Below are 23,430 nucleotides of genomic sequence, written 5' to 3' on the forward strand. Positions count from 1 at the left end.
AACATATCATATAACTATTTGATATGCAATATAATTGAGATTATTATTTTTAATTTTTGATCAAGTCGACATACAAGATCAATTTGATCTTTCATGCTCAAACGCAATTTCATATTAGAGGTCATCAATTATCGGCGTTCAAGATCGCGCCCCTTGGTTCCTTGCTCCCCTCCGTGTTCTGCAAGATTTTTTTTTACCACTTCGTCTGGTCGCTCTTGCACTTGTCTCTTTTTTTTTATCTCTGATACCACCGGGTGCGGATGGTCGTTTTGACTATCATCGGCGACACGACGCTTAAAACGTCTTTACGACAGTAATTGTGCGCCCGAGATGTAGACGACAACGTCGTTTATGCTTCTCTCGATATCTCGATAACTATCGATCTCGATCGAAAGTTTTTAATAAAATCTTTAACGCTCGGCCTTTTTCTTTTTAGGTATCTTTTAGACTCTACCGCATTGATTTTGCAAGCAAATTAAATCAGCAAACTTATTTGCAGCAAAATCTCATACTACAATTATTTATTTATAATATGTCAGTTGTTGCACGTTACTGATTTTATAATTAAGTTTGTTAATCATCAGTGGATATTTTTTCTGTGAATTTTATTTTATATATATAATACAATTCACAAAAAACCTGCTGATGGATGAAAAAATATCTGCTGAGTATTTTCACCAGTACCAACTATTGGTCAAGTAGTAGGTAGAATGATATACCACCAACTACCAGTACTACTACTCAAGAATCAGTCACCGACAAGGCACTATATAAAATCAACACTAAAAATTGGCGTGATCTAAAAGTCGCTGTTCGCTGGCGCCCTCTCAAGAATAGTAGCCAGCGTACAATGCAAATATTATTTAGATGCGCGCATTAATTTTTTTCAAAGAAATTGAGTCTTTATATTACAAAAGAATAATGAACATGTCAATTTTCGAAATATTCGCCAACATTTTAAATATTTTTCTCCATTTATCAATCAGCTGACAAAAATCCCCTTTTGAAAAAAATAGATAAAGAATCAATTTCTTAAAAAAAAGCACTGAATTAATTTGCACGTATTATAATATTTCATTGATAATGCCTTATAGAGAATAGCACTTGTGCGTTAACATGTCACGTCAAAAGATATAGAAATGACGCGCGATCTCGCTCAAGGCAGCACTCAAGGTTGCTGATATTATGTTGCGTGCCGGCAATTTCAAGGATGCATAACATTGGTATGAAATTTACTATTTTGATTTATATGCAAGTTTTAAAAATTTTAATTACACTCTTGCGCGTGACTAATGCACCAACAAACTAGTATAAAATGTATACATGATCGCATTAATTGTTTTAATAAATAATATTCGTGTCAATTAAACGACTAAATATTATATTTTAAATATTGGGTCGTCCGGAAATTTCGTGCCGATTTTGAAGGAAAATTCAAAGGCAACATTTTTTTATGTCGATAAATATTTATTGACTTATGTATGCACCGTTTTGTTTCACAACCTTTGTCCATCTTTCACGCAACTGGAAGATTCCATTCTCCCAGAACTTCTTAGGTTTCTCGGCGAAAAACTCCTCAAGGTGGTTTTTTATGTCGATCAAAGAGTTGAAGTTCTTGCCGCTAAGAGAATTTTGCGAAGACCTAAATAAGTGAAAGTCTGAAGGTGCAATGTCTGGTGAATACGGTGGGTGAGGTAGCACATCCCAACCAAACTCCAACAATTTTTGTCGGATAGTCAAAGAAACATGAGGTCTGGCATTGTCCTGATGGAACACGACGCCCTTCCTATTAGCTAATTCTGGACGTTTTTCCTGAATCGCTGTCTTTAATTCGTCCAGTTGCGAGCAGTACTTATCTGCATTTATTGTTTGGTTGTGTGGTAGGAGCTCATAATATAGGATTCCTTTCCAATCCCACCAGACACAGAGCATGACCTTTTTTGGATGAAGGCCGGCTTTCGGAGTGGTTAATGCTGGTTCATTTCGCTTACCCCAGGATCTTTTTCGTTCTACATTGTTGTAAATGATCCATTTTTCGTCACCCGTCACTAATTGCTTAAAAAATGGTACGTTTTCGTTGCGTTTGTACAGCGAGTCGCAGATGGAAATGCGATCCATTAAATTTTTTCGGCCAAATTATGCGGAACCCATACATCATAGCGACTTACGTAACCAAGCTTCACTACACGATCGTGGACAGTGGTTTTCGATATTTTCAGTATCTCTGCTAATTCACGTGTCGTGTAGCGCGGGTTATTCTCGATCAGTGTCTTGATTTGGTCATCATCAGTAGTAGAGGGTCTGCCCGAGCGTTCTTGGTCTTTAAGGTTAAAAGCACCAGCTCTAAACTTAGCGAACCACTTACGTACGGTTCTTTCAGCTAAAGCGCCTTCTCCGTAAACAGAACATATCGAATTTGTTGCTTGTGAGGCATTTTTGCCTTTCCGGTAATAGAAAAGCATCAAGTGTCTAAAATGTTCTTTGTTTTCTTCCATCTTGAAAAGAGTACAAAACTGACACGAATCAATTTATCTGAAACAACTTTTTTCCTAAAGATGCGTTGAAATGTCACCTTTAAGCATATGTATATAAATCGTATGTTTTCAATAACATTGATATATTCAGACATGTTCCAACGCCATCTATTAAAAATCGGCACGAACTTTCCGGACGACCCAATATTTTCTAAATATAATATTTTTCTTTTCTCTATAGTATTCTTGGCAAGGATCAGAAAGATTCGTGGACTCACCTTTCAGCCGGTCCTGCGTCGCCTGACGCCCATCCTGGAGCTCCTCTTCCTCTCAGTGATCCTTTAGGGCACTCGCGAAGAAACGGCACTCCGGATACGATTATCGCGGTGAGAAAACACTGCCACGAGATAATAATTCGCAAAAGCTAAGCGACGGCCATCGCATAAAACGCGTCGCATCGCGAATACGCACTCAACTGTCATGTATTATCAGCCGGCACGGTCGTCCCGTTTACTGATCGCGTGATCAGCTCGCGCGATCGTTCCACGTGCTGATCTGCATCAGCCCGCGCGCGATCGTTCCATCGCGCTGACCTGCGCTTCGCGAAAGCCGCCGTATCGAAAGCTCCAAGTATCTTTTCGCGTGTCCGAGAAAGAAATACGTCACGCAAATGCCATCAAGGATCGAGAAATTTATTTATAAATATAATTTATACAATTATGCGAGAAATAATTTAGTTTGATAAGTTAAAATCTACTCGGTCAAATCTACGGTTACGCGCAACCAAACCTCGATTGATCGATAATGTCAAAACTGTTCAATTATTCTACCAGGCCTCGAAGATGGTCACGCCAATTTACCCATAGCTTTAATGGTGTCTCGTTCTTATAGAGGTTGCTACTCGGTAGGCGCCGCCACATGTCAAACGGGTTGCAAGGACTCGAGCGATAAAAAATTAGTTCCAGGAAAGTCTGCTACGAGCCTTCACTATCTTTTAGCCGAAGAATGAGATAATATTAATGAATTTTTAATTAAAAGTGAAAAAGAAATTTGTTATTGGATCGTGTTATTAGATAATTTTCTCATTTCGCGTATGCGTACTTCCGTATTAGCTGGAAGAAAATCAGAATTTTTGTTATTACATTATTATAGAAAATAAATAATGATAAACAAGATTTGAATAATTTCAAGTTTTATAATTTTGATATTAAAAATAAAATACATTTAAATGTGCAACAAATTGTATCTTTTACATCAAAATTAGTATTAACATGACATTTATATTTTGTAATTTATGGTAGAATTTGCATATTAATATTTGATATTAATTTATATATAATTTTCTGGAGAAAAAAAGAAATTGATGTCAGTTTAAATTGATATTAGCAGGCAGGGACAGCATCGTTTTCACCGTCCCCCTGCCATATTATACTATCTTCCGCATTGCATTCACAAGGCATAACGTGGGCGTAATGACACGGTTGCAAATAATAATACATTTTCACGGTTGGCGTACTTTTGACGACGAAAGGGGAGGAAGAGCGAGAGAAAATACGAATACCAGACGCTTACATATTGATTTTGAACCCCGGATGACGCCAGGTGTTGCAATAACCGAATGACGCGTTACACAAGACTTGTAAACTTATCGAATATCCCTGTGATTTGTTTCTTTTAAACAAATCACCGCATTGGGACAGTTTGATATTCCTGTATCATTGCTTCATTCATCCGTTATCTGAAACTCCATCCATATCCATGTTTCATTAATTTGTTATTTCCAATTCCCGTCATATCTTGAACAGCTATCTTTGTAACAGGAGATTTCGAAGAAATGCAAATACGCCAAACGTAAACATAAACAATATAGATTTTTCCCAGCCAGTATTTACAATATTTACATAACTCCCTCGTCTCTCTCCACCGAAATGCAAAATACGTGACTCACGTCGTCACTCCGTGACTCATACATTTTGCTATCGCAAAAGCAACCAGAACAAACATATTTGCAGTACACGGAATTCAACTATATCAGTTTAAAAAAATTTAATAATAAAAACTAATACGAGTTTCACAGTTGTAAGAAAAAACTTTCAGAGAATTACACATGACGCATACCTATCATTTATCAAAATCACTGTTCAAAGAGTGATAAGCGCGCTTATCAAACTCTCAGGAAGCTGCACCCCCTGACACCCGAAAACGGCACCGGCTACGGCACTGGCCGCTCGCGCGGCTACCAGTCTCTCCTACACTCGGCGCCGCGTCAGTACATGCGGTCTCACCGCGGTGTGAGGATTGTTTTTTATTCGGTCGACGTTGCACCTCGATCCCGTCACCCGACAGGCGCTCTCTTTCGCCTCTCTTCCCTTATCAACCCGCAATTATAACGACGCGCGCGCGTCGCGCTTCTCCGACCGCACCAGCGGAAAATAGGCGCAGCGTGTTTTTTCTCGCTCGACGAAGCTCGACGCGCGTTGATCTTCGCGCGGAGAATCGAAATCGCTTGTTTCGGGGGAGGTCTTCGTCAAGGTACGACACCATGCCAGCGGACGCCGAACTCAGCAGCCTGCTCAGCAGGCGGCAGAGGATCAACAACGAGCTCGAGGAAGGCAAGGAGGTGAAGAAGCAGTACAAGTTCGTGAACGTGTACACCGAGTTCCACGAGTTGTCGCGCCGCGAGATCAAGCAGTACGAGCAGACCTTCAACAGGTGAGCGCCTTCCTCTTCTGACGACACGCGCGTGTCGTCGTCGTCGTGATCAAAAAATAGAAAAATATGACGAACCGACACGAGCGACATTGACGCCCGTGTGTGATTCCTCGAAGTATATCTTTGTTATCCCGGAATAGAATTAAGGGAATTTGAGCGTGTACCTAGCAGCAGATTATGTCTTTATTTGTTACTCTTTGTAACGTATTTTGAGGACGCAGAGTAAACAGGTGTTAGAAATAACAAGGAAATGGGTAAGCATTTAAATATTAGTATTATATATTAATATTATATTACGATAAATGATCTACAGATAATAATCTAAACGTAACATTTATCTAATGCATACGTTGTGTTTATTACTGCAAATGTGCGAATAAAAATGAGACTCGCTTCGCTCGTCAATATAAATTTAAATGGCCTGCTTGTGGCGCAAAAAGCAGTCGCTTACGACGTGCCGCATAAAAGGTACCTGCGACTGTTAAGTATCTTGGCTATATATAGTATTAACACTTTAATAGATGTAGTGTGTCTAGCGCTTTATTTTTACGAGTCAGCCTCGAGTATACACGCACGTGTAATCAGATGGAGATAAATGTTCCTTCGTGCCGCGAGCTTTATCGTCATCGAGACGGAACGCGCGTCATTAACTACAAACACTTTCGAACTGCTAGACTCGCATGATCGCGAGCAAATTTACCTCGATGTCGAGCGATACGAAACAATATTCGACATCGATCTCATTCAACGATTCACTTTCAGTAAATCGTAGCAAATGCAGCAGAATCTAAGTTCCCTTAAGTACAGTGCAACTAAAAAAAGAACGACGACCGTTTCTGGATTATTTTATCTGGCACATGATATCTCAGTTTCCTTAAGTATAATGCAGTTGAAAAAAAATGAAACACGATAATCGTGTTTGGGCTATTTGCCATATATTACATGCCAAATATTTATAAATATTCATTAATATTCATGTGTCCATAAAATAGATTTATATCTTCTCTGCTATCTTTGACATAGTATAACATCTATTTTACGACTGCTTATTTAAAACAGTGTGTCTACTTTATCTATGATATACGATCAGACGATGGCGAAAGTTCAATTAACACTTCTTTTCCCCAGCTCGATTGAGCCAGGGAGCACTTCAGATTCGATCAAGCGCGCACCGATTTGTGCAGCTGCGCGTTAAGCCGCACGCGATACCGTATTGTATTAACAAGCGTGTTGTTAGACGCAGATTTCTCTCGCGCGCGTGGAATATCTTCATTACAGTCGCTTTGCTGATTCTCGGTATGAAATGGAAGAGCCTTTCCCGTCCCGGCGCGGCGTCTCGCGTGATTCCCTACGCTGATCCGACAACATCCAGCTGCGCGTTATCATCAGCGCCTGATCGTCGCATCGTCCGCCTCTACCTTTGCCCAACGACACGTCACTCGACGGAATTCACAGAGACTGTATCCGTCGATTAGGGGTTGCGGAGTAATCATGCGAGATTACATGTAATCATCCCAGATAGATGAACGCTAAATCAAACGTCGACAATCAAATGTCAACTGCGATCGACCCGCTCGCACGCTATTCCTCTCACGTGAATTTGTATCAGCTCATTAACCAAGTAATCCGGATCGCGTCTAGATGGGAATGAATCAAACTAAATACTTATGACAGCGCAACATAGCTTGTCGTATATTAATTTTATAATAGGATAGATAACTTTAGAAAAATAAAAAACAAAATTCTCTAAAAAACACCGTTACATCGAGTCGTATCGCCACTTATTGTTAGACGTGATCCGGATTACTTAGTTAATAATTTATCAGCGTCCGCCTCCGCCGTAGGACGACGATTTGCAGCAGATTCCTTTTGAAACGATTCTTCTCCCGTGTTCGTTCTCGGATTGCAACGGGTGAGTACCTGCGAGCACCCAGGTATCCACCCCACATCTCCGACCCCGTTGTCAAACCTGCTGCCAGGTTGACTCCGAAATACCTACCTACCTACATCGAGACACAAAGGGCGTAGGTACTGGCGTAGGACCATGGCGAGGGGAAATACGCGGCAGGAGGCCCGCGGGGACCCCGAGGTCGTCTGCCCTCCTTGGCGCAGCTTGCGTTTCTTCTCTCGAACAAATGCACGTCACGAATCCCTCGACGGCGTTCTTCGCGGTTTCGTAATGACCGAGCGTGGAATTCTCCTCGTCTTCGCTGATTTTCTTCTTCCATCACGACTCGCGGCTGCAGCTGCATCGGAAAACCACATCTTCGTGCTCGCTGTTAGTAAATCTTCCGAAGGCGTTGTAAACAGCGAGAGGTCGCGAAGAGAGAGCATCGTTGAATGGATCTTCGAAGAAATCCTTCCAGTCATTCGTCCTTTGTTGCGGAGACTGGGAATCTGAGAAACGTGGAAAGTTACAACGACTGATTCAATTATTTAAAATTAAATTAAATTAAAATGCACATTTGCTAACACTAGTTATTTAATTTATTAATGTCATTAATAAATTTATATTACGTCTAAGAGGAATTCAGGTGAAGGAAGAGGATTAGATTCTCAGATGGACCTCAATCTTTCGAAAAGTTCAAAGTTTCAAAAGTTTCATAAAGGTCGAAAATCAAACATTAATCCAGAATCGAGTGTGTACCGAGACAAAGAACTAGTAGGAGCATTTCGGAGAAAATATGTCGTCGTACTCCTACGATTTATCGGGGCTCGAGGTTGCAAAGGTAACCGGTTCCACGGCGAAAAGACAAGGACGACTTCTTCGACAAGCGCGCGACATGAACGCGCAACGATCATCGGTCCTTCCGGATGACGTATCACATAGCACGCACGCCAGGATACGCACGTGCGCGCTGCAGGCGACAGAGAAACTCTCGTGCTATCGAGAGGCTTTTACTCCAGGGGTTTTTAAACGGAGAAAGGAAGAGATAATCCTCCATTAAGAATTGAGCGAATCTAATCACGCACGATGCGCCTGCGAAACAAAGTGCAACACGCACATACGTGCGTATATTATCTACCATCTTTTAAGATATTAATATTTACTCAAACATCGCAGAATTTAAAACAATACAATGTTTTTATTGCTCAGAATTTTTATTCCTCAAAGCTTGAAATTAACATAATTTAATTAATATAATTAATATAATTTAGCAATTTATTCTGTATTCCGTATACGCTAGAAAAACATCACAAACGCGAAAATTGTGATCAGACGTAACAAAACGCGACCATCAATTTCCTCCGCGCGGTTCGTCGATGATCCGATATGAACGTATCGTCTTCCCGCTTCCCACGTGGATTGAGGAGAACAAAAATGATCTTCGTGTGTAATCCGATATACACTCATCAGCCAGACGTTATATCTCCGACTGGGCTAAATATACGACATCTCGTCGCGGTTTAGCCCGGCGACACGCGATAATACTCGGCTCGCGCGGATCGTCGCGGATGTGTTCGCACACGCAGAGACTGCAGTTGTTATCTATCCAACATTTCCTGTACCCGATGAGACCGAGCGGATTCCAAAAGTGGCTCGTCGAGTACTTTCCATCGAGTCTCTCCTCCAGGACTCACAGGAAGCTCTTTGGGCGGCCCCGAAATTCCGGCCCGTTCCCTGATTGACCCTCCGACTTTCGGGTCGTGAACCGAAGACTCGCATCTCAATTAAACTACTTAAATCCCATTACCAATTTAAAGAGCTCGGAAGCCAGCGTGACATCCGTTATCCCGACTGTCTCTTACATCCTGTACTGCTGTCAGACACAAAAGGTTACCGACCATTAATTTATTGCAAATTTATTTAATTTGCGACGAGATCATGATCTCCATGCGCCGATATTTGATGCATAAATAACTTTGTTATTTCTTTAATTATTTCAGAAGTCGCTATTGGACACTGACAGCGATACTGTAGATTGTCCAATGCTGTATATTATAATAAAATAGTGTATAAAATATAGTATAAAAAAATAAGATAGTCTACTGACGCTATCTAAATGGTCTCTCTCTTTCTCGACAAAGTACAGGAAAATCTGTCTAGTCAAGACACAATACATTCACGCTCTTTATCGTGACATTCCTATCGATGTGCGCCGCGACTCGCGTGAGGTCGAAAGTTGAGGTTTCCACGGCTCGATTGAACGCACGCTTGACTTTCCCCGCCGCAATGATACGACAACGAGGTGTGATCGATTCGCCTTTAAGGCGAGTGCAAGCGAGACGACGACCTTAACCCTTCCCCCGCTGTGAAGTAGGTGAACACATATATGCATTCAAGATGCACACTCTCGGGATCGATAACTCCACGTGGAAAGGAACGAGTGAAAAGGGGAATCCTTTCAAATCCGACGTTTCATTAAGAGTTTACGAGAGAAGTACTCGAAGTTTTGCAAATCTTGATCAATTTTCTAGGATATTTTGTAAGAGACATTTTGTTGAATTCGAACAGTCGCGAGAAATAATTTTTCCTTATAAGATTTGCTAAAGGATGTTTCAATTTAGTCTTTCCATGTACTGCCTTCAGCCCTTTTCAAGGATCGAAGGAGTCCTTAGACGCCCCCGTTGCGTTGGCACGGCGTAAACCGTTATTCCTTGTGGCAGTTCGGAGAAATCGCGCGTTCTGAATATGTAAGCGACACAAGAAGCGATTCTACGACTCGGTTCGCAGCGATGGAAGGCATTCGGTATTCCCAGCAGCGACGCCGCTAGACATTTTAAATAATGTCTCGTCGATGGGCAAAAGCATAACGTTCCACAACGGACGTTTATCCTCGCTTGGAGAACGGCCGCCACGGCTGACAATGCGCGCTGCGATTCCTCCGTCTTTCTAGCAGAATGCTAATCTGAGCTCGCTCTGTGCAGACTTTTTCCTCGCAGTCTCACATATCAAATCAGCCGCTGTCTCCGTCACTGAGAGAAAAGATCTTAATCAATTAGTAAGGCGCGCAAGCTTGCAGAACAGAGAGAGAATTCGACGCATCATTCTGCTCGAACGGACGCGAAAACTTTTACTTCCATATATTATACAAATGGAGAGACACTCGTCGCTCACATACATCACACACGCATATGACAGGCATTGAAATAGATATTGATCAACCAATTAAAGTCCAGATTTTCCAAATAAGATCAGTTTGATCCTGGCTTTTAATTACTTGATCGCGATAACATTGATTTCCACACAAAGGCAGAGTTTATCGCTCGCAGCCTGGCATTAAGCCAGCTAGCGTTAATGAAAACCTAATTAATCAACTTCCGGATGCTGTTTCGGCATAAATCAGGAATACACTTTCCATTTCTAGCTCCGAAGCGATATTCGCCGGCGTGACGCTTTCGGTCGAACATTAACGCAATCAATCCCGACGCGAGTCCACGTTTTTCCGCGAAAGTTTCTCGCGGATAATCGCGGGCAATCACGGACCGCTCGTCATGGATCATAAATCTCGGCGAGGTGTTAAAGAAACGCGCCACGTCCTCGTCCCCGTCCGCGTCGAGGACGCGGCTGCAGTCCGTCGCAGTGACGTCCTTTGCGGCGCGAAGGACCATCCTGCGCCGTATCGATCCCCGGGGAAACAAGGGTGAACGGGACCGGCGACGTATCACCTTGACCCGGTTTCCTGCAGGGCCACTCTTGGAAAACGAGCCGCGGAGAATGCAACGAGCTTGCCGGGCCCGAGGCGGAACGATCGCGATCGCGCGATAACGAGACCAGAGGCACCTATCGACAACAGTTACACCGCGATAATTGCGTATCACGCAAACTACCGTTCTGCAGCGCGATTTGATAAAAGAAAAACGTCGAAGTAAGGCGGAGGGGCAATCGTGTTGGAACGCAATTCACTCTTTGCGGATAAACTCTTAGTGTCAGGTGTTTGCAAAAGTTTTAGTTACTTTTTACGCGTTTTTACACAAATACAACACCGCCTCCTCAAAAAATGCAAAAATTTATTTGAAGTTTAAATGATAATACCAGAGCGTTGAAAAAAAGCTTTTGCATTCACCTGATACGGAATTTTCGTATTCATGAGAGAATTCACGTACATAGTCATACAGACAAGTCGATATTTTCGTTCGATAACAGACATCGAATTTAGTTTTAGAATATGCAATTAGAGAAGTACAGAAGAGTGGGGATGGCCTGCAGTTGAACGGTAAAACTCAAGTTTTAACATATGCGGATGATACTGCGTGGCTAGGCGACGATAAGGAAACGATTATAAGAAATGCGGAATTATTGATAGATTATGCTAAATATCTCGGTTTACAGGTTAGTGTGGAAAAGACCAAATACATGGTAACTAGTAGGGATCAGGATAACGATAATTTACAGGTTCGCGATAATATATTCGAAAGAGTAGACAATTTTAAATACTTGGGAACGATTATTAATCAGGGAAACGATACTGGGGTAGAACTTAAGAAAAAATCAACGCGGGAAATGCAGCCTTTTATTCGGTCCGTAAATTACTTGGGTCACGGTTATTATCTAGGCGTTTAAAACTTAGAATATATCGAACCATTATTCTCCCGGTAGCTTTGTACGGAAGTGAATCGTGGGCACTTACTTTACAAGGTGAAAAGAAATTTAGGGTTTTCGAGAATAAGGTATTACGGAAAATTTTCGGGGCGAAACGCGATGAGGAAACGGGGGAATGGCGGAGGCTACACAACGTCGAGCTGCATAAACTTTGATAGTCCGGATATAATTAATGTAATTAAATCACGCAGATTAAGGTGGGCGGGTCATGTCGCGCGTATGGGAAAGGATAGAACCGCGTATAAAATTATGACGGGTAGACCAAATGGCAAGAGACCGTTAGGTAGACCAAGACGTAGATGGGTAGACAATATTCAGTCGGATCTCAATGATATAGGCGCCGAGAGTGGGGATTGGGAGGCAGTAGCTCAGGACAGGGATCGATGGCGAACTTTGGTAATTGCAGCTATGAACTTTCGAGTTTTGAATGCCAGCTAATAATAATAATAATAATAACAGACATCGAAACCAAATTTTTTGTTTAAAGCGAGCTCGTGTTGTGATCCGTTTTATTATTTCATGCAACCGAGCCTTGCACAGACGAATTTACAAAAGTCCAAAAGCATTTGTTTATTACAACGGACAGTATGACTTTTAATTAAGCTTCCTTTCGCACAGAGACTGTTTCTAAATCCGTGGCGCGTTCGACGCGCCAACAATCGCGCTGCGTTTACGTGGGTGCCTCGGTACAAGCCGCGTTGATTGCAGCGTTTCACTCGACCGATTAAAGCTGCCCGACGAGGGATCGACAAAGCGATGATTACCTCTGGGCAGCTCGGTTTGCGGCAACAATTGAGCATCGGCTACACGATTAATAAGGTGACGTAACAAACCGGCATTCACTTCACGATCGGAAACAAGCTCGTTCAATCCGCGATTGGAAACGCGACTGGAGTGGCACTCATAAATCCAAGCATCTGCGATTGTTTCATAACGCATCTCGATCTTGGACATACATCGATCGCCGCGGACGTAAATATAATAATATATTTAGATTGCGTTTCTCACAAAAAAAAGAGTTTATTGGTTAAAAACAGAAGAGAACGGTGCGCTACTGATGGAGTGCTGATTAAGAACACACTGCTGACGTATCTGCCTGTCCTTATCTTTCTCCGTCTGTCACTTTTATTGATCGCTTAAGCGTGTTTATAAAACGCGTGACCTCGACCTTCGCCATTTGTTACTCCCCTCACTCCGCGGAATCTCTCGGAACCTGGTGAAAGAAGGAAAGCAGGAGAAAGAGCAAAGTTGGAGAGAGGCAGTCTTAAGTGTTACTTGTTGATATCCAGCGTCGCACAGTGGGCTGAATCCCGATTCTAGCTGGACAAAATTATTTTATGGGCTCTACAAGGGCCAAATGACTAAAATAATACAAAAAAGTAGTAAAAAATATTTTAAGGAAAAAAGTAGATGTCACAGAACTGAATTTTGACTAAAGTTAAATGTTTTTCATATACTTCTTAAGAAAAATTGGTATAAAATAAATTGGAGAGATAAAATAGATACTAATTGATACTTAAATGATTTTTCCATAACAACCATATCAAACAAAATCTACATTAACTTGGATACTTGGATTTTAAATTGGAGAATTTTTGTTATATCTCAATTTATGGTTCATTATGGTCATTTGTTTTTAAATATGTTAGTAGCTATATCATAATAAAGAAATTGTGAAAATTTGAAATCAATAATAATCAATAAAAAAAAGTTGCGCACTAAAATGTGAAGAATTTTCACTCTTCATGAAACAAAATCACACTCTGTTATATTATAATAGAATGAACTTATCTTATTCAATCGGATGTTTAATACTTTAATACTTGAAACTTATTCTTAAAATATATCAAAATCAGATAAATTAACACTCAAACGAAAATAAACAATCATCTCGCCGATTAGAGATGATATAAAGAAAGGTCACATTAATGCACAGTAAGAGCGTCTCACGCTTTACTAGCATTCGACTGTATTCACAGTAATCTTACATACTATTGTTTGTTATAATAATAAATTGATGGTGGAATTAAATTTACTGAACCCTTAAGAAAAATTTCCTATAGCTGAAAACATGATATTTTCATATTGATTTTTTGACTTTTGTCCAGCTAGAATCGGGATTCAGCCCACTGTGCGTCGGCGGGAAAACAAAGGAATCGGGAGACAACTTTGGCTGAATCATTGTGGCACACGTGTCTCGCTCATCCTGTATCGAATCGAATTCTGCATCAAATATTCGCCTGACTTTCTCTCTTTCTCTCTAATGATCGCGAGGAGGTCAGAACCGCATCGACCGACCGCGTCTGTCTTTAACTTTTCAATTCAACGTTAGCGATGCGAAGAATACTCGATTGCACTAACGTTGCACGAAACGAGCAACGGTGTGTTACAATGCTCTTGTTACATTGTTAATTACAGCAAAGTTACATTGTGCCTGATCACACAAGAACCGTGTATGCATGGGAACTAATGAACGCGAGGAACTCTCCGCGCTTCATTGCTCGAGGTCCAGGCAAATATTGATCCTCTCGGCACAGGATAATCGTGATTCCTCCTGATTGGAAGAATTTACCGTCCAGGTACCTACCTTCCCGTCGCTTCAATTTCCGGCGCCTCGCAGTAACATCGTTAACTAACGCGGAAGCAATTCCCTTTAACGTCGGGCTCCTCGGCGCTCGAACGATCTTCGAAACTGCCGGCGGGATGACGAAACGATTTTTCAACGTCTGGCTTAGTTTAGGATTGTGACACGAGTGTACGGAGATGTATCGCACGAGTGAAATAAAGATGGTGGCATGACAAATTAACTACCGATTCATGCTGCGGGCGAGAGAAAAAGAGGGAAGGAGAGAATGGAAAAGATAATTAAAAAATTAAATTTGACACATTTGAAACTTGAAAGCTTGTGCTTCACTCTTGTGCTTCCGTGTCCGGAAAAGTTACATTGATTTTTATCGGACCTCGTTAATTGCGATGATTAAAAAGACCGGTTTAACGTGCAAGTGGTCTTTAACCCGTGATAGTTACGTAGTTCACGGTAGTACATAGTCACGGTTAGTACACGGTTATATAATATAGCATAATTGCTCTCTTTCTCTTTTTGTCTCTCGCTCTCTCTCTCTTTCCCTCTATATCGATTCATGTCGTGATATATAACAGCGATACATGGCAGTCTATCATTTATGCCGTTATAGCACATTCCACACATGACATGTTCTGCTTGTTAAAAAAGTTATAAGCTTATACTTGAACTAATCAGAATTAAGCACTCAGGCGATAGATTCGGTAATTAAACGTATGATATAGCATATTAATAAAATTATATTAAACAATTAGAAATAAGTTAAATTAGAAATAAGAGTAAATTAAGAATAAATCAAGAATAGCTCGGGAGTCATTTGGTAATCAAAATTTTATTGAATGTTGCTTGTAATTTACTAGATTGTATTTTAATCTTACTTAGCAGGTATCTCTCTCCTCAATTCCACGACAAACTAACGGACGACTCCGCTATCGTGGCCGCTCCGCGAGATTGATGAGACGAACGCATCGGCACGCGGGAAAGCACGCTCGTGTCTCAACACTCTCCATCCCTTACGCGGAAAGTCGCGATTTCACGAATTTCCGGTCGCCGCCACCGACAAATAAGGATGACATCCTGTCGAGAGACGAATTTGAATATCGTGTCAATCGTTCCCACGGTTTCCCCTGATCGTTTTCACTCCTGACGCGTCTAAACGCTGCCCGATAATTAAAATCTACAGATTGACATCAGGATACGTGTTCCATTCCCCTCCTTTGCGCACTTCCTTATATGCACAAGTTCTTTTGTTGTTCTCTTCCTATCCTTACCATCATCGTCCTTTCATCGGCATTTCGCAAAGCAAGAAAGATCAGAATCAGAACGTAGAGGAAAATAAATTTTTGTAAATTTAATTACTAAACAGAAAAATTCTAATTATCGACGAAAGCACTATCAATATTTCACTGAAGAAGTAATAATACATACATCAATGTGTTAATATCAATTGCGAGTCCATGACACAATCTATGATTTGATATTATATATTTGATATTTTAGTAATTAATTAATAACGTAATTGATATAAGCATGTGTCTTGCATTGCATAGCGATTATCACATATTAATTTGACAATTTCAATCGCAGATATGTGCTGATTTCATCTCACGATGCATTCGCCTCGTGGAGTACAGAGTGCTGTCCCTATACGAACCGCACATAAAATCGCGCGGCTCGTTGTCGCTAACAACAAGCGTAAACGTGATCCATTTAACCCTTGGCTTAACGCACGCCCACATTTTTCCGCGAGAGAGCGAAATTAATAATGTCAAACAGTTACCCCCGATGATCGCGCGGCGGCAGACGTCATCGGTGGTAAGTGTTTGACATTATGTTTTGCATTTTGTCTTTACAACGACGACGAGTGCGCGCCATAAAATTCCGGCAAAATAAAATTCTCCGTGTTCCCGTTTGCAACGTGCAATTATTCCTGGCCAAAGTTTTTACGACCAATGTCGTTGTTTTGTTTTGCAATTGCATAAGTCGTGGCAGTCGCGTATGTACCCCGGAAAAAAGCTGGTGAACCGGCTTAGCAGCTAAATCCGCTCCAGGCCGCGCACGAAAAATGGAAACTCTTTTTCGCGGACAGGAATCTTGGTCAATCTATTTCGTCCGCTTTCTACGAGGGAGAGAGACGTTCTAGTTATTAAATGTTCTACCTTTTGCAACGCGGCTAATGAGACGCCGGCCTCGTACTCAACAAACGCGAGGAAAGTCGCGAATGTTAATGACGGCCGAGTTAAAACGATCTCCCTGTTACGCGATTTTGATTACGGAGAACGTAACTGTCACTTGCTTCCGCGAGGAAAGGCTAATTAATTCCCTCACTTAACAGTATTGAGTTTACATTATATCAGTTTCTTTCTCTAAATAATATATACTTTACTACAGAGGACGACAACAATTCGTCAGGCAAAATAAATTTGAGAGAAAATTAAAAATTTGATGTAATTGGGAAACATAAATTTGTTTACTTTGCGGAGCCATTCAGTTACAGAAAACAAAGAACGAGTTTTATTAACATAAAATATTAACATAAATCTTCTATTTTATCGCGCGTAAGCGAATTCCAGATTCTACTTTTGCAGTAATAAAGCAGAAACAATCAGCTGACTTTTCCAGCAAATTCGTTTGATAATCGGGCTTCGTTCGTCAGTAATGACATCGCCCCGAATTTTCTTCCTTGTTCCGTCTTCGTGCAACCGCATTCAATGACCGGCGATTAGATTGCATACGGTATCATTAACGAGAGGCGACGGGCTGTGATACATACGACACATTTAGCCGGGTTGACTAGCGTCATCACGATAATTTATTAGCGAGCCAATCAGCTAAAACTGCTTTGAGCAGCAAAAAGAGGTCGTAGGGAAAGTTAGTTAATAGGATTAATCACAATTTACTACAAGTATTTTACATACATCAAGATATTGATTACATCAACAAACAAATTTTTAATATCGAAATTTCTGATAATTATATCTGAAATTTGGAATTAAACGGATATTCCATTAAAATAAAGTTGATTTGAAATTGAAGAAAAAACAAAATATTCCTTTTGGAATCTTGCACTTTCGTTCCGAAATCGACTTTTTCAATTTTCATGAAGAAATCTTCGCTTATAGGTGAAATAGCAATTTCCGTGTTGCACGTGACAGTTTTGAGGCAGTTCAAGTTGAAGCCTGATACATTGTGGTACGTTGATTATAATTGTTAATATTTTTTGCAGATTCGATGATGGACGTGATGGTTACCTGGATCTTTCTGAACTGAAGCGAATGATGGAAGTTTTGGGTGCACCGCAAACACATCTGGGACTCAAGGCGATGATTCAGGAAATTGACGAGGACGGCGACGGCCGCATATCCTTCCGCGAGGTTGGTTAATTTTATTTTACGAGTCTCGGCAAACCGCTACAAGATATATCGGAGTAACAGTACAAATAAACCATTAAATATAATAGTGGCACAAATTATTTTTCCTGCGAGAAGCAAAAAATTTACAAGAACAATTAATGTAAAAATCGTCATAAGTTTCTATGTCATAAGGAGCGAAATTAAAAATTTCTCACGTTCCACAATAATTATATTTCCATAAATCAACTAACAATAAGTTGTTAATAATGGTAACATTTGCGTGTACTCACTACTAAACTGAAATTAATCATCCGAAAAGGAACGAATCTTGTATTTTACGAGTTATTTTTTCACGCTATTATTTTTATAATTGATCGTACTCTGTTCGAATTAATTTCGGTCGGGATGTTAATATTATTATATTATGCGAGTGTGTTTTACCACAGGCAAATGCTTTGGAAACGTCGGTTGGCACATTTCATGTTATCGATTCCAAATGGTCGGTGAAAACATAACTATTGGTTAGTCCTCTGACTACCCCTCTGGCCAGTATTAGTGTCTCTCGTAGCTCGGCTTGTGGTCGTTAAAAGTATTGAACCGAAATAGATTTCACTGCATGCAGCTTCGCTCTTGTGCAAAGGACCGCCTATCGACGAACACGTGGTGCGTTGCACGATTCCAGAAACTGCCATAGTTAAAGCGAAGCATTCTCTAATTTTAATAGCTCTTGCCAGAATTTTCCGGTACCAGAGAAGTCCATGTTCGTATTTTTTTTTAACTGAATCTTTCAGAGAATATCTGTGATCAAATTCCTCGATGCACAGAATCTGGAAACGTAAGAATTCACATCTTTATAGTTTTACAAAATCAAATTATAATTAACATTCGTCAAAATTTTATTTCACTTTTTATTATCACTTTATTGCAGTGCTATGTAATCTCGATGAGACTCGCGACTTTATTTATGGCGAGCGCAATACGATACGCCACCCATTAAAAATAGTAGACCCCGTGCGTCGTTTAACATACACCTCACTCACTGAGTTCTCACTTATTCAACGATCCTGTTTATTCTCCAGGCATAGCTGTGCGTTAGAGAGGATATATGGTGGAGTAGTTCTATTTCGGTCATCGCAGCATGGTGGAAGTATTTAAAAAATTGTCAAAATACCGTCGGCCACCAAAAACGTGCAAAACTGAAATTCTCCCGTTGCGAAAAACAAGCTTTGCGTGAAAAATCTCATTCTGTAAAAGTTAACAACTTTTGCTGCTACATGCCTATGCACCATGCATAAATTGAAGATGCGATTTTCTGCGGGCGAATCAAGTCGCGAGAATCTAATCCAATCCAACATAAAAGTTCCGATACTAAAATTTTTTTATTTATTAATGATCCCTGTTCTGGCTTCTAACGCATGTGAGTGATATAATATAAAACATCTCATATAAGAAAGTAAAGATGTATATGTTGTAATATATAGCTAAGATGTGAATTTCCTAGTACAAACGTGTACCAAACGCGCTACCAACCGCTAGATTTTCGTTTTCACTCTTCTAAAAATAGCAGATTGCACGTAAGATCAATCACGGCCTGCCGATGATTTTGCAACGCGTCCGCGAAATACCGGAGCGTGCGAAACGCCGCAAGAAACTTTCCCCGTTAACGCAACGCGACCCGCGTGCACCTCCATGTGCAGGACACGCAGATCGCGATAAAACCCGCGTGAAAAAAACCACGATCACGTATCGCTCGAAGGGAGAGTTCGATTTAACACGGAATGCACGCACAATCGTACGTGACACTTCGTATTTCGCCAACAAAGCCCGCTCGCGAATCGATCGTGCGGCCGGTCGATCGCCACCGTGATTCATAGCGCGATACGCAAACAGCTCGTGTGGCTTGCTTACTCACCTTCCTCTTACTCATCACGGTATGAGTTACCGTAAAACGATCGCGAGCGTACCCTCCACCTTTGTAACGTTCAATATATGTCGCATGCAGCCTTCGAACTCTCGATTTAGGTTTCTTTCGTTTGACGCATCATCTTTTACGTGCCTCTTTCTCTTGTTGGAAGTTTTATTTTTGATTTAATAGATAGACCAAGAGATGTGAGGGATTTTATTAAATAGAGATGCAAGCTTCGATGTCAGAATTTGATGGAAACGAATAATGTCTCTCTGTCTCTCTGCAGTTTTGTTTTCTAAGATAAGAAAATGCATTTTCATATAAATTTTCACATGTATCTTTTAATATGAAAAATTATTTGTAATTATTCTTACATGTAGATATTATATAAGCATTGTTTTTATACATCTAGGAAATAGTTTTTAAGGATTGTGAGATGGAATCGGACCGTGATTCTTCGTGATGATTCTACTTTCGTCTTCGAAAGCCGATCTGATCTTTCGAAGTCTGACCACGAAGCATAACTTTGGTCCATGTTCAATGTACGGTTACGTCTTGTTACAGTTTCTCCTGATCTATCGCAAGGCACGTGCTGGTGAGCTAGAACAAGACTCCGGATTGAGCCAACTGGCTAGACTCACCGAAGTTGACGTTGATGAAGTCGGTGTTACCGGAGCTAAACACTTCTTCGAAGCCAAGGTACATGTTTCCTCACAATCTATTTTATCTAAACTTTATAACAAACTTTTCTCAAATAGGTAAAAAAAGTAGACTTGAAATTTTCAAATTTATTATAGTACTTTCTTTAAAATATACATTACATATATGATTATGTTCATTCTTTTCAAGATATTTAGGATGCATTATATATATTTAACATAAAAACTCTCAACTGTGCGCGTTTGCTATGAAAACTGGCAGCTTTCATATTATTAATAAAATATTCCAACTACTGATATCACAGCGACACGAGGAAAAACTACTTTCCTATCAAATCTTGTCTCTGTTATCGTACAATCGCAGGCACGCAACGCGTATTTCCTAGACACGTGATCGTAAATGACACACGGGCCAGACCCAGAAAGCTACTTCAGCGTGTCGCGCGCCGAGGAAAAAAATGCACGCGCGAAAGCGTAAACCGCACCGCACAAAGTCGCATTTCGCTCCGATTAACACTTTTTTCCTGTCTGCAGATTGAACAGCTCAGGAAGTCTTCGAAGTTCGAGGACGAGATTCGCATGGAGCAGGAGGAACGGAAGCGAGAGGAGGAGGAAAAGGCGGCGAGGCGAGAGCAATTCCGACAGAGAGCCGCGATCTTCGGCAAATAATTGCACGGCAAAAATCACGGAAGAGCGGCGGGAGCAACCGGCTCGATTGCTCGTCGTTAGAATGCGAAGACGGATTGCCTTGAATTGTTTAGGTTTATTTCCGATACTCGAAGCCAGTCACGCGATATCGGCGTCGTCAACGACCGATGCCGTAAAACATTTAAGTGCGACGACTGGAATCGCGCATTGGCGATTGTTAGGAAGGAATTCGAGACGAGGATTGAAATCACGGTACGGTTCCGATGAATTCAACCTTCAGCGTGTTGATCTGAATGCGCGGAAAAGAAATGCCGATTGTTTCTGCCTTTACGAACGAACGAACGAACGGATCAGTTTTACGTGCTCGAATGGCATTGAGCTCAGCGAAATTGCGACGCTTTCGATCCTCGATTCGAAGACCGCGTGGAATTCTTGCTATGCCACAATTCGGACATAATGAACGTTGAATTATTTCCACAATTCCGGGATTGTTGATAATTATATGACAAGATATAGGTATGTACAATAGAATAATGAAAACTATAGATATTTTGGATTGTCAAAAATTTTTATTTTTATTTTCTTTATTTTATTACGTTATTGTTTGTTATGCCTGTTTATGGGCAACTTGTGACACAACGTTTATCATGTCCGAATTTAGCGTTTATCATATTTGAAATATTGCAAAGAGTCTCTTATGTTAACGTTCGTGTAATCATATAAATGTGAATTTTATGTAGATAAGTCGTACAGATTTTAGAAGCTATTGTTGTCCGGTAAAGATTTTTCATGTAGGCAATATTTTGAGAGTTGTCACGAAGTTCTTACTTTATGACAAAGATTTGCATATAACGCGCAAACTAAATTTTTACGTGTAAAACAGCGATTCGTAATCGCAATCACGATGTTATTGTGAAATTACAAGTAGTGCTAAACAAATGTTGAAACGTTGAAAAGCATTAATTATATGACATGTTGTTTGACACATAAATGTTGATGTGCAAGGATGCAAATTCCAATAATATTTAAAGATGTTAATTTCTGTTTGCCGCGAATATTAAACGGTTATTACGTATGAAATTTTTAATTCTTTAAAAGATCCGTCATTTTTTATTTTTAATAAATATTCATAATCCATACTTTGGCAGTGTTTGAAGATAATATACAGAAACCAATGCTATGTTATTCAAGACAATGGCCTTAAATATTCTTGATGCAAAGTGTCCGATAGTGTAAAATTTGGCGGCGCAAGTTTTATTTTAATATGACAATTTTGTAATATTTGGTTTTCTTCAAGTTTTTTAAATATTGCATTTTTTGATGATGAATAATGACATTCAAGTTACACAGGAAAAACGTGTGTATGTATACATATCAAATTACAAGTCATTTAATTTATTCAAATTTATTAAAACACCAATCAATTTATTCTTTAATTTTGAGTTCATTTAAATTGAGATATTAGAAGACATTATTTATGTGCAAGTGTATAGAAATTTGACAACAGATTTTTATCATTACGTTAGGCCTCATTTGTGATGCTGACAAGTGTTGTGTTTTGATGCTCTTGATTGATAACAAGATAATTGTTACATCCAATCAGCACGTAAAGCGTTTTCTATTATTAAGATATACTTAATGTTATAAACTCTTATGTAAACTTTTATATCAAAAACATTTTGCAAATTTTGAACACGTTCACTAAAATTCTGTGACATAATGTTCATATATGATTTTTTACAAATATATGTTATTTTTTTACATTTCTGCCTGATATTTATTTAAAACACAGATATACAAAAATGGTGATAATGAAGCGTTAAAAATTTCGTTTACATTAAATAATGCTTTTTACTCTGATGCACATTGTTCTACAATGTATGTAACTATGCTGATATTTTTACTGTTACAATGTATAATATGCTTTTATGATACATATATTTTTGGTGACATCCTGTATATAATAATATCAGAAAGTCTCGTGCATTTCCATTGTGAGGACTGTTTAGATCTGTAAGCTATAGATTGTAAATAGGCTTATTTTGTTGCGCCAATTTCTACAAGTGAATAAAACAACTTATAATAACGTTATGTATACATGTATTATTATTGTATTATATAAAATCGCACCGTGTACTGTTTTACCGTTGGAATAAATAAAATATAGCTCAATATAAAATACAAAGTAAAGCAAAATATTGTATTTTTATTAAATTTCTTTTTATTTTATCTAAATTACTCTACATATTCCGGATAATTATGTTTCTTTTTCACTAAAATGTTTTTAATGAATTGGAAATTCTGTAAAAATATATATATAAATAACAACAAAAATGTATAACATAACACATACTCGTCCCGTTCTTTTAGTTTTTAAATCATTTATTCGTAAATTCAAAAATAAGTTTAATCAACTATATATACCATTTTTTGATCGATGATCTTTTTCCTTTCCGGCAGATGAAAGGTGATTAGCCGTTCGAGAAAGAACTCGTCTTCGTTGCGTTTGAGTAGAGAATCGCAAGCTGAAATCCGCTCCATTAAATTCTTTTC

The 23,430-nt window shown here is 39.7% G+C and overlaps 2 protein-coding genes across 2 annotated transcripts in view; one reads left to right on the forward strand and one right to left on the reverse strand.

Moving 5' to 3' along the window:
- The window catches only part of LOC105280357 (cyclin-dependent kinase 4), a 21,633-nt gene extending 16,596 nt beyond the window's left edge, over window positions 1-5,037 (reverse strand). Inside the window, exons 1-2 of the mRNA XM_011340852.3 lie at window positions 4,593-5,037; window positions 2,753-3,586 (exon numbers count right to left, since the gene is read on the reverse strand). The gene's annotated coding sequence lies outside the window, so the exon portion shown is untranslated. The remainder of the gene's footprint in view (window positions 1-2,752; window positions 3,587-4,592) is intronic.
- Window positions 5,017-23,073, forward strand: LOC105280361 (EF-hand domain-containing protein D2 homolog). The gene is made up of 4 exons (XM_011340859.3): window positions 5,017-5,186; window positions 17,538-17,685; window positions 20,135-20,269; window positions 20,764-23,073. The coding sequence occupies exons 1-4, from the start codon at window positions 5,017-5,019 to the stop codon at window positions 20,896-20,898; spliced, it is 588 nt and encodes a 195-aa protein (XP_011339161.1). The 3' UTR covers window positions 20,899-23,073.
- Window positions 23,074-23,430: the final 357 nt, after the last annotated feature.

Source organism: Ooceraea biroi, chromosome 1, assembly GCF_003672135.1.
Source record: "Ooceraea biroi isolate clonal line C1 chromosome 1, Obir_v5.4, whole genome shotgun sequence".
Lineage (NCBI taxonomy): Eukaryota > Metazoa > Arthropoda > Insecta > Hymenoptera > Formicidae > Ooceraea > Ooceraea biroi.